Source organism: Anas acuta, chromosome 3 (genome assembly GCF_963932015.1).
Source record: "Anas acuta chromosome 3, bAnaAcu1.1, whole genome shotgun sequence".
In the NCBI taxonomy this organism is placed as follows: Eukaryota; Metazoa; Chordata; class Aves; order Anseriformes; family Anatidae; genus Anas; species Anas acuta.
In genome coordinates this window covers 66,489,674-66,505,188 of record NC_088981.1, presented here as the reverse complement: position 1 = coordinate 66,505,188, position 15,515 = coordinate 66,489,674, and the positions used below count along the sequence as shown (strand labels likewise).

The 15,515-nt window shown below is 41.7% G+C and overlaps 1 protein-coding gene across 13 annotated transcripts in view; it reads right to left on the bottom strand.

The window, feature by feature from the left end:
• FAM184A (family with sequence similarity 184 member A) overlaps positions 1–14,870 on the bottom strand; it is a 74,228-nt gene extending 59,358 nt beyond the window's left edge. For 10 of the 13 annotated variants that reach the window (XM_068677592.1, XM_068677594.1, XM_068677601.1 and 7 more), the window contains exon 1: positions 14,469–14,870. In XM_068677592.1, coding sequence (XP_068533693.1) covers positions 14,469–14,642 — 174 coding nt within the window. In that variant the 5' untranslated portion in view covers positions 14,643–14,870. The remainder of the gene's footprint in view (positions 1–14,468) is intronic. The other 3 variants (XM_068677596.1, XM_068677599.1, XM_068677602.1) reach the window with 1 other exon arrangement.
• Positions 14,871–15,515: the final 645 nt, after the last annotated feature.

Below are 15,515 nucleotides of genomic sequence, written 5' to 3'. Positions count from 1 at the left end.
ACAGCTACCAAATAATTAAGTAAACAATACACGGATGTTATTAATAGCACTTTTAAAAACATTAAGCACAAGTATCTCCAGCAATTAATGCACTTCTTCCCCTAACACAGTCAGGAAAGGTTCTAATAAGGAGGAAAAACTTTGATACCTAGCTTTCCAATTTGTTTTGGTTTTTGGCAGGTCTTCTCACTAAATCTAATATATATTTAAAGAGAACTTCTGTTGCTTTCTACTTACAGTTTAAAGGTTAGAAAGTCTGTATAATATAGCTTGGTGAAATTAATTGATGCCATATAGGACCATAGAACAGCTTGGGTTGGAACGTGCCTTAAAGACCATCCAGTCCCAACCCCTGCCATGGGCAGGGACACCTCCCACCAGATCAGGTTGCTCAAAGCCCCATCCAGCCTGGCCTTGAACACCTCCAGGGATGGGGCATCCACAGCTTCTCTGGGCAACCTGTGCCAGGACCTCACCCATTCCTCTGGGTGAAGAATTTCCCCATGACCTCTAATCTAAACCTACCTTCTTTTAGTTTAAAACCATTTCCCCTTGTCCTGGCATTATCTGACTAAGCAAAAGTTGTTCTGCATCTTCTTTATAAACCCCCCTTTAAGAACTGAAAAGCTGCAATGAGGCCACCCCAGAGCCTTCTCTTCTGTAGGCTGAACAGCCCCAGCTCTCTCAGTCTTTCTTCATCCTCATGGCACTAATATGCCTTCTAAGCCATACCCTTTCCCAAAATCCTATACATGACACACTGAGAAGTGAAATTGCAAGGGCTGCAGCTTCCTCCCTTTTCCAGTTGCCTAAGAATAAAGAAAATTAAGCTAAAAAAAAAAAAAAAGCTAAGCAATCTACTGTACTACATGTTTTCTGTTTGAAATCAATGTAGCTTTCTTTAGAAAGGAAGCGCAAGGAAGGTACAAATTACATGAAGGTGTAACTGCCAGGAGATTAATCTGTGTTGACATCTGCTACAGCCTCCTGGCACTCTTAGAGAGCAGGTAACTCACCATTTATGAAGTTAAACACAAGAGTACAAGAAAGATCAGCTATGTGTTAACCCCCAAGTTGTCATGCAGTAAATTGAACACAAATTAGAAAGCCAAACTAATCAGATCATTTTCAAGCATGCTTATTTTCACAGCTAAGCACACATAAAAGAGTTGACCAGAAAGGACACACAATTGACAATTCCACCATGATAAAGGTGGAATTGCAAAAATAGTCTTTCACAGCCATCTAATAAGAAGGATTAACTTAGGTATCCGTTTTGCATGCAACTGGAATCAACTGTTTTCTCCTGTTACAGACCAGTTTAGCAGATATTTGCAAATGCATCTCAATGCCCTTGGGCTGGGCAAGGCATGGCAGTATTGCCAACAGCACCCAATCACAATCCCTTTCTGGTTCTGGAACGTTAACCTCTACCAAGCAAGTTATGTCAGAAACAACCGTTACAAATCTGTAGCACAATTAGCTTCAGGCAATTTGCTAAGACAGTTAAATCTTGAGAAGCAGACCGCAACAACAACAACAACAAAGATTTAGTGACAGATGTACAAATTCCACAATTTGCCTCCTGGTGAGTAAGAAACCCATTTGCCCTCTAATCATCAAATCAGAATACAGTTGACACATCTGCTATATGATTAGACCTTAAATCACTTCAAGGAAAACAGGACAGGCCAAAGGACTACTCCAAGTTCTGCTTTAGTCACTGAGCTGCATTGTCTTACAGACTTAATTAATTAATATTTGATTTGGGACTTTCAAGCACAGAAAGCCCCAGAGAAAATTAAGCTAGTATGTCTATATTGCATCTGTTTGTGGGTATTTGGACTCCAAAGCAATGCACGGGGAAGTTCTCAGAGCTGAGCAACTGACTTGGCATTCAAGAGATAATGTTAGTTTGCCCTTGGCAAACAACCCACACAGCAGAGTTTTCTCTCAGCAGAGTGATATTATTAAGTTCAAATCTTCTCAAAACAAAGAGTAACAACACCTAACTGAAGAAACAGGGTGAAAAAGTAGACATATTACAGACTTGTACCACTTTTTTTTTTTTTTCATTAATCATCAAAACAACTGTTTTAAAGCTTAATATAATCTCAAGATGCAATTTCCTCATCTTCTGAGATCTATGAGGGCTTTTGAATCTAACAGACTTATGCAACTTTCAGAAATAGCACACATTCCTTTAATGAATTTGATGACAAGACAACTTGGTTTCCAACTTTCTAAAATCCTTTAAAAGGTAAGAATGCAATTCTTTCAGAACAGACTTTAAGTATAAATCCCAAAAGAAATCATCAAGTTTTGTGTGCTGTATTCCCAAAGTTAGCTTTAGGCAACCAAACCTGAACCCATTTTTTAGAATTTTGCCAATATGAATAAAATCCTGCTGCTGCTGACTTAAACACTCCCTAGCATATCTCAATATGCTAACCGACAGAGCTTCCTGAGAAGTACCAGTGATGCTTCCAGTACCACTTCTTCGTCCTCATGTCGTTCTTTTGGGAAGTCAGTACCAAGCGACACGGCTCATACACTCGGGGAAATAATTTCTTACTCAGAGGCACGGCTCACCACGCTGCCCCGGCTCCCGCTCAGCACCGCGGAGAGCAGCCGGCCGCAGCCTCCCTCCCCTTCAGCACCACGGCGAGCAGCCGGGCTGCGGCCCCTGAGGCCGCCGGGGGCAGGGCAGCGAGCAGAGCCCGGCCCGCAGCCCCACCGCCAGCCACGGGCCAAGCCTCACACAAGACTCTGCCTGCAAGGCTTCCAAGAGAAGCACGCACAGCCTCAGACTTCGATAAAATATATACAGCGCGTTGAGAAAATCTGTTCTTGTAGATGAACTTGAGACTACTCCAAATTCCTCGACGAGGCACTGGCTTTCATGCTTCCCACCCACTAAAACATCATTTCTTTCGGTACACTGAATGTTTTACCTTTTCTGCAAGAACCTGCAAGAATCCATTTTCTACAGATGAGAGCAGAGGCTCAAGAATTACTAGCTAACCTAGAGCCCAGTAAAGGCGTGGGAGTCAGGACTCCAATACGATTTCCTTTAAGAGGTCACATTTACCAAGATTTGATACAGGCACATACAGAAGCTTTAATTTATGATCTGCATTTAACTTTTTTTTTATTCATGTAATCATCATTGACACCAAACTTGGAGGAGTTGTGGACTCGAATGAGGGTGGAAAGGCCTTGCAGAGGGATCTGGATAGGTTGGAGAGCTGGGCGATCGCCAACCGCATGAAGTTCAATAAGAGCAAGTGCCGGGTCCTGCACCTGGGACGGGGAAACCCTGGCTGCACGTACAGACTGGGCGATGAGACGCTGGAGAGCAGCCTAGAAGAGAGGGATCTGGGGGTCGTGGTAGACAGCAAGTTGAATATGAGCCGGCAGTGTGCCCTGGCAGCCAGGAGGGCCAACCGTGTCCTGGGGTGCATCGAGCACGGCATCGCTAGTAGGTCAAGGGAGGTGATTGTCCCGCTCTACTCTGCGCTGGTGCGGCCCCACCTCGAGTACTGTGTGCAGTTCTGGGCACCACAGTATAAAAAGGACATGAAACTGTTGGAGAGTGTCCAGAGGAGGGCTACGAAGATGGTGAAAGGCCTGGAAGAGAAGACGTACGAGGAACGGCTGAGGGCACTGGGCCTGTTCAGCCTGGAGAAGAGGAGGCTGAGGGGAGACCTCATCGCAGTCTACAACTTCCTCGTAAGGGGGTGTTGAGAGGCAGGAGACCTTTTCTCCATTAACACCAGCGACAGGACCCGCGGGAACGGGGTTAAGCTGAGGCAGGGGAAGTTTAGGCTTGACATCAGGAGGGGGTTCTTCACAGAGAGAGTGGTTGCACACTGGAACAGGCTCCCCAGGGAAGTGGTCACTGCACCGAGCCTGACTGAATTTAAGAAGAGATTGGACTGTGCACTTAGTCACATGGTCTGAACTTTTGGGTAGACCTGTGCGGTGTCAAGAGTTGGACTTGATGATCCTTAAGGGTCCCTTCCAACTCAGGATATTCTATGATTCTATGATGATTCTATAGAACCAAACAACCATATAATCGTTAAGGTTGGAAAAGATCTCCAAGATCATCTGGTCCAACCACCTGCCTACCACCAATGTCACCACTAAACCATGTCCCTAAGCACCATGTCCAACCTTTCCTTGAACACCCCCAAGGACGGTGACTCCACCACCTCCCTGGGCAACCTGTCCCAATGCCTGACTGCTCAGGAAGCCCGTCTACCAGTGCAGATGGAGGCAAAGAAGTTGTTGAGTACCTCAGCCTTCTCCTTGTCTGTCGTTGCCAATTACTCAGATATAGAAGCTCACTCCTAATATAAGAAATTAGCCACCTATAATTGCTTACTACTATTTTCACCCCTCAGTCCATTTGCATAAATGTTAAAGGTGCATGGTGGCTCCTGGGGACTCCTCCTGTCACCCCAGCTCAGCAGCCCGAAGGAAGCTGGGTCCTCTCTTGTGCTCTTCCTCGAGGCTCTGTGTAGAAGGGCTGCCACCTCTCACACAAGGGCTGGGGGATGGGAAAGAAGCACTCACAAAACCCCTGAGAATCAGCAACAGAGTTCTTTATTGCCAGGACATCTTGCAGGTGAGCCTGCTGTATGTCCATGGTGTTTGGCGGCTCCAAGCTAATGCTTGGGATGGAGCCTGCGTGATGAGTAGGGAGCTCACCAGGCAGTGTTGCGACGCTGTTGGTGGGCTCAGATGGCAGAGAGCGAAGAAATGCCAGGGTAGCTGAAGGTCTGATCTGGCCAAGGTGGATCCACTTCCATCGGTTCCTCCACATCTGCTGGTGGATCCACCTGTCTCACAGTGTTTGGCAGAAGGATAAGCCACTCCTTGCCCGGGACTGCCCAAACAGGATGCCTTACATCCAGAATGTAATCACCCACTAAACCATGTCCCTAAGTGTCAGGTTCAACATTTCCTTTAACTTCTCCATGAACGCTGACACCACCACTTCCCTGGGCAACCCACTCCAATGCCTGACTGCTCTTTCTGAGAAGAAATGTCTCATAATTTCCAATCTAAACTTACCCTGGTGCAAATTTGATTTTTAGATATTGTCCTGTGAGAGGACACATGTTACTTCTGTCTTCAACTTTGCCAAGCTAACGGTTTTCTGAAAGCAGGAAAATAAAGTTTCCCTCAGGGCCAGGAACATAGGCCCATAAGAAAAAAAAAAAGTTATGTACATGTACATATACATAACCACGTGTGTGTCTGAAAAATAACTGCCATTAGAGGAAAAAAAAAAAAGTCTACTAAACAGGGATCTAAAAAGAACAATCTAGGATTTGGAATGTGGTTTCTTCTGGATTATCAACTTCCAGGCAAAGCACTCTTTGCTGGGGAGTGTAGTGATAGGACAAGGGGGAATGGCTTTGAACTGAAAGAGGGGAGACTCAGATGAGATAAGGAAAAAATTGGTGGTGAGGCACTAGCACAGGTTGCCCAGAGAAGCTGTGGATGCCCCATCCCTGGAGGCGTTCAAGGCCAGGCTGGATGGGGCTTTGGGCAAGCTGGTCTGGGGGGAGGTGTCCCTACCCATGGCAGGGGGTTGGAACTCTGAAGGTCTCTTCCAACCCAAACCATCCTGCGATTCTATGAAAACAATACCAAGCAATAAAAGCTTCATTTGCTCCAGGCTCTTTGTTTATGCAGGATATGCAAAAATAGAGAATATAGCAAGGTCTGCCCAAATATGAATGAAGCATAATGTTATATAGTAGATACTTGGATGTAAGAGGTGAAGCAGAATGTACCTCATATACCAAATGATGAATGGTCTACACTGTAGAAGTACACATGAGAAAGTATGAAGCAGAGCATAAAAATAAACATAAGAATCCTGAGAGTAGAGGGAACGGCCAGAGAATGTTCCCCAGCCCAGCTCAAAGAACATGCAAACCAAACATCATGTCAGATTCCAGTCCCTCTTTCAAAATATATTTTTGCATTTAAATATGTGCAACTTCTATAATAGCATAAACCAAATAGCCACGTGTTTTTAAAAAGAAAAAAGGACTGACTGATTTGCAGAGCACAGGAACTGAATGGTCTATAAATTAATAATATAAAATTTGATACATAATGGGAAAACTACTGAACCAACTCAAAATATAGCTCAAAATTTTCATATAAAGTTTCACCACTCAGTGGCACAACACAGATATATACTAAAATAAGTAATATAAGTAGCATATGTTACTGGACTGGCATTACAGATTAATGTTGGAAAGACAGACATTTTCAAGGTGTTTTGATTTATTTTTTTTTTGCTAGAAGCATGTCTTAGATTGCTTATTACTACAAGGTACAAATAAAATTCATTTTTTTTAAAGTAGAAAACCTATATTTATTATTACGTAAAGCAGAAAAAAAAATCTGTTTTAAGTTCTTTTACCTATTCTTTATTACAAAAATGGCTTATCACCATTTTCACATCTCAAATTTCAAAAGGACAAAGACAGTCACAGGAGATTACGGCAATGCATTTTAGTACAAGCTATCCAAACATATCAGCTTTCATAATGCAAAATATGACATCTGAGAAGGCAGTCCCAGACAAACCCTTAGCTAAAAGTTATAGCTTTCAGTCACATCAGGAGAAAAAACATTATTCAATTAATGATCTCTAGATTACAGCACACCTGTTTTCTGAAGACAATACAATTCAGGTTTCTAGAAATTAAATTGTTCCAGCCAGTTTCCTAAAATTTATTTCATCACATGAAAAGGAAATTAAAAAATATACATTTTTGCAATTACATCATACTTCTTTTAGCTAAAAGACTGTCCTTCATTTAATACAAGCATCTTAAACCAGGACTTCATCAACTTTTTAACAGTAACTATTTTTAAAGGCTGTCACTTTGAGCCTAACCAAGTGACAACCTCAGTAAAAAGCTGTTCTCTCTCATAGGCTTCTATATGCAGTTTAAAAAGCCTGCCCACAGAAACAGAGCCAGGTAATGCATTAAGTAGGACAAGATGGTGAACAGCTTTAGAGTGTTTTTGTTTCTTCTGGTTATTTTTGGAATGCTATGCCTTTGGTTATTGGTATGACATCAGTCATTAGAAGAATACATAGAAGCCTGGCTTACCACTGCCAGCCTTGTATCAGCCAAGAGACACACTCATCTGATTTCATACCACTTAATAATGTAGAGATTTACTGTAATGTAGAGATTTACTGGATGTATTTAACAGCAAGCCTGAAAATAGTATAAAAAAAGCTGGTGACTATCTAAGGCAATGAAACTCCCTCCTCCCCTTCACAGAGTTAACCGCAGGAGAATAAAGCTTTCAATGTAGGTTTTTCACAAGAGACTTGGGGGTAAAATCAGTGTGAGGTGAACAGTAGAATCACTAAAAAAATTACTATTTCTGATAAAGTCAAAGCCTGAGTTTAGAAAAAGAGATATTGAAAGAATGACCGTGATTAGAAGTTCCTTATGGCTAGAAGTTAATTTGTAAATACAACAACCGATGACAAGTAACATTTCTATACATGCTTTAGATGCAGTGTGCACCAAAAAAAAAAGTGTGACTGCTAAGGTTTCTCTGCATGACAACACAAATATCTGAACACAAGCAATGCTGTTACTGGGTAGAGTTTTACAGTGTTTGAAGAAAGTATAGAACCACCCTGACTTATCTAACTTGTTCTAAAGAAATGGTATAAGCAAGAATGAAAGACTCCTCATTTTGAAATAACTTCTTTGTACTTTCATGGTACTCCAGGAAAAAACAAACAAACAAACAAAAAACTGTTTTCTGCCTATACATTTTTATAAGACCTCATAAATCAGAGCTTCTTGCAGGACTGACTACTTATGAATCAGCATGGACACAGCACTTTAAAATGCTGCAAACAGATCAGCATGTAAGTTATATGTAAAGTGTAAAATTACATAGGGTTCTACCACCGACTTTCTTTCTCAAATATAGATAAAAGACTCTCCTCTTCTCTCCTCTTCACAACTTCTGTATTTGGAGCAAAGCATTTCAATGGTATGTTCTTAACACTGAACTGACACTACCTTGATTTTATCTAAAGCAGATGATATTAGCAAAAACTTTTTTTTTTTTTTTTTTTTTTTTTTTTTACGGATTCAAAACTTATCTGAAATTGTAATAATAACAACAAAAACTAAACTTCAAGTATTTCTTATTCTTTCCATGGGATTTACGGAAAGATAAATCATATGTGAAAAGTAGATAAAGATTGACAGATTTTAAACTATGGCTGTTGTCATACCAGGATTTATTTATGGCCTGCATGTTCTCTCTTTTTTTATTTTTTTTTTCATTTTGACATATTGATAGGATTTAAGTACAAATTTCATTTGTTAGTCTTTTGCTTTTTTTTAAATATCCTTAATGTACTGATGTATCACATATAGCAGCTGAAGTACATTTCAGCAAGATTAACATCAACGAGTTATTCATCTCCTTGTAATGCTACATTATTTAAATACACCAAGAAGTGAGCACAAGCAGAGTAGAAGGACGCATATTATTTGTCCTCTCTTTCACCTTGTCTGTTCATTTTGATTATTATTTTGGATAGATGTTTCCAAATCTTATAATCTCAAGGAAGTTAATAAATATCTAAGCATACTGAAGAAGCATTTTATGTGAATGTACGATCATAGTTTTCCCAACAAACTCAGTTTCAACTGCACACATGAAGAACGTCTCTTTAGAATATTCAGGTATACGTGGTCTCAGATGAACTCCCAGGCAATGGTCAAATATTAAAACCAGACAGAACAAAGATATTTTATTTGCTAACTTTTTTATATAATAAAAATAAGCTCATTCTCGTCCCACTCTACTCCTTTTTGATGCCTTATGACAAAAGACTGTAAAGTCACTGACCTATTTCACAAATACCACAACTGAAGTATAGCTGCATCAGGTCCATACACCACCCCTGTAGTCTTCACCCAACATGCATACAGTGATAATGGGTGGAAGAACCATTCCAGAGATATATACTCACAAGGTCTTCGAGGCATCAAAATATTTTTTTTTCAACTAGTCCTGAGTGGGGGAAAACCAGCATGAAGTAATAATTTCCACACTTCACATCAGAACTGCCAAACTTCCCTCCCCCTAGTCCCTTGATCTCTCCTTTCAGAGTCAAAGAGCATATAAACGTTTTGGAAAGTGACGAGATCCCTACGGCACACATTGATCACATTATTAATAAGAACATTTTTGCATTTCACTGTCACCATTCTGCCTGCAGATTATACAAGTTCATGCTAAGACTCCATGAGAGAAGCACAAGGACCATCAGTCCAAAACACTCAGTTCCATGACTTCTGTTCTACAAAACACAGAAGGTTAGAAAGATTTCTTCAGGTCTACAACAGAAGCCACAGCAGCTTTAAAGCAATTTTCAGTGCTTCAATTAGCAAATATTAAGCTAAAGCTGATAACTGCTGCTTTTATTTAAGGTCTGTAGAAGAGTCTGTGAACCTAAAAACTCAACTTATTTTTAACAAAATTATATCTTTAATACTGAACTACAGTGTTAAAGATAAACCATTTTTTACACAGTCCCATCTTCATCCTTAAGCCATCACAGCTACATAAAACTTCTCTTTTGTGAATAACCCTTGCTAAAACCACAACTACTGCAGGCTGACAGTCAGAAAACCACATGACAAGAGTCAGAAAGGGGAGGCAGAGAAAGTATATTAGCATGGTTAAAAAAGAAAAATACCCACTTCAGAAATACTGTTACTTTTCCAATTCCTACCTTCGGTTGATCCCTTCACAGAGGGCTTACTCCAGCTATCTCTGGAATAGCTAACACAAACCAGAATTAGGTCCATCTAAAGAAATGCAGAAGAATTCAACATCCATTTTTACATGTTCAGGTCTTCAAGTTCTTGAAAGCTATTCCCACTGTAATAAGGAAACTACAACATTTATTCCCACATTACCAGTAGGAAATACATGCAAAAATGTTGACATTCAAATCTGTACTCAAGTCACATCCTCTTTGAAATTCCAGCCTTTTTCATGCAGTGCTAGAGCCGTAAGCAAATACTGGCCTGCTGCCAATGTTCACAAACATTGGAGAGATGACATAAGGTTGCTTAAAAAATAAAACACAAGTTTTTCCAAAACTGTTAATGGCATCAGCCACCACTTGATGACAGCTAATGTCAAAACAGTTCTAAAAGGTTTTTAAGATTCTCATTTCTTCCCTACTTTTAAGGGCTCTTACATTCTCCTATAAGCCTATATGTAAGGAAGCTTCTTTCTGCAAGAGACTGTTATTTTGTTTATTGAGGCAGAATACTCTCAAATAAAAACTGACAAAGTTTCAGTAGAAATGTAACGTTTTAACTATTATGATTAATAAGTTAAACCCTACAGTTACATACATAGCACTGCATCCTGTGGTGCTTGAGCAAGACCTTTAACCTTCCCAGCAAAAAAGGCCACACAATAAGGAAGCAGCAAAAACAAATGAATTAAGGATTATTAAATTTGCTATTTATTCTTTGAAATAAGTTGACTATTGAAACCCCAAACCATTCAGTATGGTAAGTATTAAAGTCTATTCTCTAGGAACCTCTCTTCAAACCAGGAAGAGGGAAGAAAACAAAGAAAAGGAGTGAGGGAAATTTCCTGACTTCATACAGCAAACTGCTGGCAGAACTCAGAACTGAACTCCAGCCACGGGAGTCCCAGAATTGAGTTTCTTGTTTAGTGAATCATGTTGTGCCTTGGACAATCTTGTTGCCTGATCTTTGAACCCTCTCAGCATTTTTGGAATCTCTCCAGAAATGAACTATCCAGCTGTATGCACGTACCAAGGGAAATCACTGGTATTGCTGAGGGTTTTTTGCCTGTTTTTCTTATTATGAAATTGATTGACCTGATATAAACTATCGCTGTAGTGCACATAGCACCTGCATGGCACTTACAGGCTCTTCCACTTGACATAGGATTTCTGCAACCAGGATCATGCGACCAAACCAACACTTCAGATTCTCATCACATAACGCCAGCGTGGATCATTTAATTAATCCATAAAAGTCAAAATTTATGTTGATGTCATAGAACTTCCACAACACATTCCATAAAGGTATGAATTTCTCAATTATGAATGCTCAAGCTGAAAACTACAGCACAAAAAATGAGGGGAGAACAGAACACAAAACAAACAAACCAACCCCTTGAACTTGCACTCCTCTAACAATTGTCAAAACAAGTCCCACTCTCCCCCACTGATGTAAGCAGAACAGCAACTTGCTTTTTGTTTTCTATTCCAGTTGTCTTATGCAAACTAATAAAATATATATGCATATTTTCATCTGCAGCAAGCATAATTCAACACTGCATTAGCACTCCAGCATGTAGTAGTACAAACATATACGCAATCTCATAATCACAGCTTATTTCTTTCTGGCTTTAATCTTTGGTGTCAGATGCTACTTTATCCCCAAACTGGTACACAAATCTTCCAAAACGCCTAGAATAAGGAGCTTATGCTTTAGAAGAGGACCCAAAATTGCTTCAGCTACAACTTCTGCAGTCTTTAAACATGACATGGAGTATCGTGTTAGTTTTTAAAGCAGAATTTCTAACTACTGGCATGTTTTACCTTCCCCTGTGAGTTCAAGCATACTAAAGTTATATCAAGTTATATTTTTTTCAAGAGTAGAAATACAGTTAAGCTCTTCAGAAGTGTTGTGCTTAGCAGACCACATTTGTATCTTATTTTGCATCTAAATTACTGATTACAGATTTAAAAAAAAAATAAATTGCATGTTTCTTTGTGTTCTTGTATTGGTTTGACCAAAACATTAGATTCTGTATAAATCAGGAATTCTAATTTTGAAATTTTAGATTTACTTCATGAATGATGTTTATTTCCCATGGGGAAAGCATTTTCTTCTGGTGCTATTCAGGGTTCGTAGTGCAAGCTGTACAAGGGCAGGAAAAAATAAACTACTGAATCACATTTCTTTTGTCAGAAAACACAAGCTTCCAGGTAACCTACCTACGCCCCCGGTGTACTTATATTCCCTTTCATGATACTGGGGTTTGTTTTGACCTGATGAAACATCTGACTCCAGTTCTAAATCCCCTGACTTCGTAGCTCTTAAAGACGGTTTTAGAGAAAAGTACAAAAAAAAAAAAAAAAAGGACGGGGGGAGAGAGGCACAAGGGGAAGAACAGTCAGAAGGCGTGAGAGAAGTGTTTCATATAAAAGACATGATTAGACACTATATAAAAGACACTTCTTATTCTCAATATGAAGTTCCTAGATTACTGAAGAAGTATTCTATACACAAGTTAGTAAGCATCTGACAGAGACAAAATAGCAGAATTTGGTCAAAAGACCTTCACAGAAATATATATATATATATATATATATATATATATATATTAATTTAAACCAGCCATTCGATTTGGATAGCTTATTTCCACAAATCTTCTGCAATGTGAAGTTAATTCTTCTGACAGTTAACTCTTGTTTACAGAAATTAAGTATCTTGTTTACTTTTCCTTTCTACAGCTCGATTCCTTTTCTCAAGGAGTAACTGCTTCAGGCACCTACCAAATCAGGCTTCAGATCCCAGAGATGGTTAGAAAATTCTTCAGGGTAAACTATAAGATAAAGCTTCTAAAGCTGCTTCTTTTTTTTTTCTTTTTTTTTTTTTTTTTTAAATCCTTCTTTGAAAGGTCAAATAACAAACAGAAATATGGAACCTGAACCCTCCAACTACACAACTGTCAACATTTGCACCTCTACCTCAATGAAGTGAATGCTATAGAATACATTTCATCTTGATCTATAAATCCTTAATTTTATTGTTATATTAGGTACAAGTATGTTTATTATGCATCCCATTTTAAGTCTGTTCTTCAGTCCAGACCTTCAGTTCACAAGGATCAGCTAATTTCCCAAGTTTTCTCCCTCAAACTTGAAAACAGACTAACACTCAAAGCAAAATATCACCAGAATCTGCAAGTCAGGGAAACAAATACAAGATTCCCATCCTGCAAATGTCTAATTCACATGTAAAATCCTTGTACAATCACAGCTGATTTACAATTATTGAAATACAACAATCACAAAAGCAACTGGTAGCTTTTATTTGCAGTGTTCTGAAATCTTTGGCAGGACAGGCATGCACAAGATCCTTAGAATCTTCAAAGGACTCTATTGTGGATCATAAAAGATCCTATGAACGAAGCACAGTGTTTATTAATAAAGACTCCAAGTATTCCAAAAGAGAATTTCAAAGTACTCCAGCACTATACATATAAATCCACATTTAAGTCACACCTGTCTCAAGACAGCTGACACGCCATAACTCACAAAACACAGGGCACATGTGCAGTGATGTGGAACTCATGGGAACACACACACAATTTCACAACAGAGACAGAAGACTGTTTCTGAGATCAACTATAAACTGCTGGGTGATTCCTAAAGAAAGAAAGGGAAATATATTAAAAAAAAAGTCCACGCACAAGTAAGAACTGCTCTTTGAAAGTATTACTTTGCACATACAACTGGCCTTAAGGGAAATTTAAAGCATTATTTATGCTCTCCTGGTGCTTTTTGCACCTTTCAAGGAGCACAACTTTGTAGTAATACCTTTAATATTTCAATTCAGCATTTGTATTTCATATGGAATAACATCACAGTGATTCTTTAGCTGATTTGAATCCTAGTTTTCTCCCTATGACAATACAATTTTAATACAACTGAAGTTAACACACACACACAAACGGGTTCTGAATTAAAACCCAAGCCACAATACCCTTCAGTCATTGGCTTCCCAGTGAAGCAAGGTGCATGGCATTTCACTATAAATACTATTTGTAACCAATCACTTCAGCAGTCCATAAATACAAATTGTATCTCCCCTGTGAGCCTGCCAGCAGCCTTCCTTCTCTTCACGTGGAGTTCCAATGAAATGTCACCTTCATCCATTTTGGCATACAGTTGAGGAATGACACCATTCCCCCACTGTGCTTTTAAGTTACCTTTAAGTGTTTTAACTATGCAATTCTTGGCAGAAATTGTTAGCATCACGTTTGTTAAAGAGGAAGCAGAAGAAACAAACGCCTTTCATCTACTGCTATTCGCTTACGCCTTGAGCATCGTGCAAGAGAGATTACAGCACCACAGCGTTGTTTTTAAGTTACCCGAAGTAAAATATTGCTACCAACAAGCCTGCAGCGCGGGGCCTACCAGCCTTAGGCAACACACTTTTAAAACCATCTAGTCTGAGCACAGCCTTTAACACGATCCCGTGGCAGGTGCCAGCGCGGAGGCCGCTCGGTGAGCACTGCGAGCCCTCCGGACGGGCTCCTCACCCTTCCCGCCGGCCAGGCGAGGCACGAGGCAGCGCCGGCCGGGGAGCGAGCCTCACCTTGGTGAGCTGGGCGATCTTCTTGCTCATTTTGAAATGCAGCTCGGGGCTGTGCTCGGCTCCCGCTCCGGGGGCAGGGCCGGCGCCGAATTTCCCGGCGGCGGCGGCGGCAGCGGGCGCGGAGCCTCCGCCGTAGCCGTGCTGCTGCTGCCAGCTCATCCCCGGGGTCGCCATCTTCAGCAGCCGGCCCCCAACCGGGCTCCGGGGGCTCCCCGGCCGCGGCCCGCAGCCCCGGGAGGCTCCTCCCGGCCCGGGGCCGGCCTCGGGGGCGCTCCGTGCCGCCGCCGGGCCGTGAGGGGAGGCGGGCGCGGCGCGGTGAGGCGCTGCGAGCCGTTAGCCCCGCAACCGCCGCCGCCGCCCGGCCGTTGGCGCCGCGCGGCCCCTCCCGCAGCCCGACAGCGCCGGGCGGAGCGGCAGCCGCCGTGCGCGCTCCCGGCGGGAGGGCGGCCACGGGCACGGGCACGGGCGCGCGCGCGCGCGGCTGGTCTCCCCTCAGCCCCGGCCGTTAGTCGGCCGTTAGTCACCGTTAGCCGTTAGTGACCGTTAGGCTGAGGAAGGGGGCGCTGGGTGGCCCCCGGGCACCGTGGGGGAGCAAGTGCCGTGTTGTCACCGCTGACAGCCACGGCATGGCCGAGGTCGGAAGGGACATCGCCTAGTCCGACCCCCCTGCCGAGCGGGGCCGCCTGGAGCACGTTAAAAATAAATAAATAAATAAATAAAACATCTTAAAGCTGAGGTGAATTCGATAAGCAGGTGGCTGCGCGATTACTTCAGGTTCTCACAGCCCCAGCTGGCCGTGCGCCTCAGCTGCTCAGCCGCTTTTCCTGCAAACTGGTTATGGCCCCGTCATCTCACGGGATGACCCCGGAACGAAAGTCCCCACCAGAAGGAATCCACAGCCAAATTTACCACGTTTTAGCTTGGGTTTGGCTGCTCTCTTCTTCTGCTTCCATCCTGTGCACCTCTGGAGAACAGCCACCATCTTTAACAATTTAATGCCTATTTGGTAGGCTCCAGCCGTGGGAGAACATATATATATATATATAT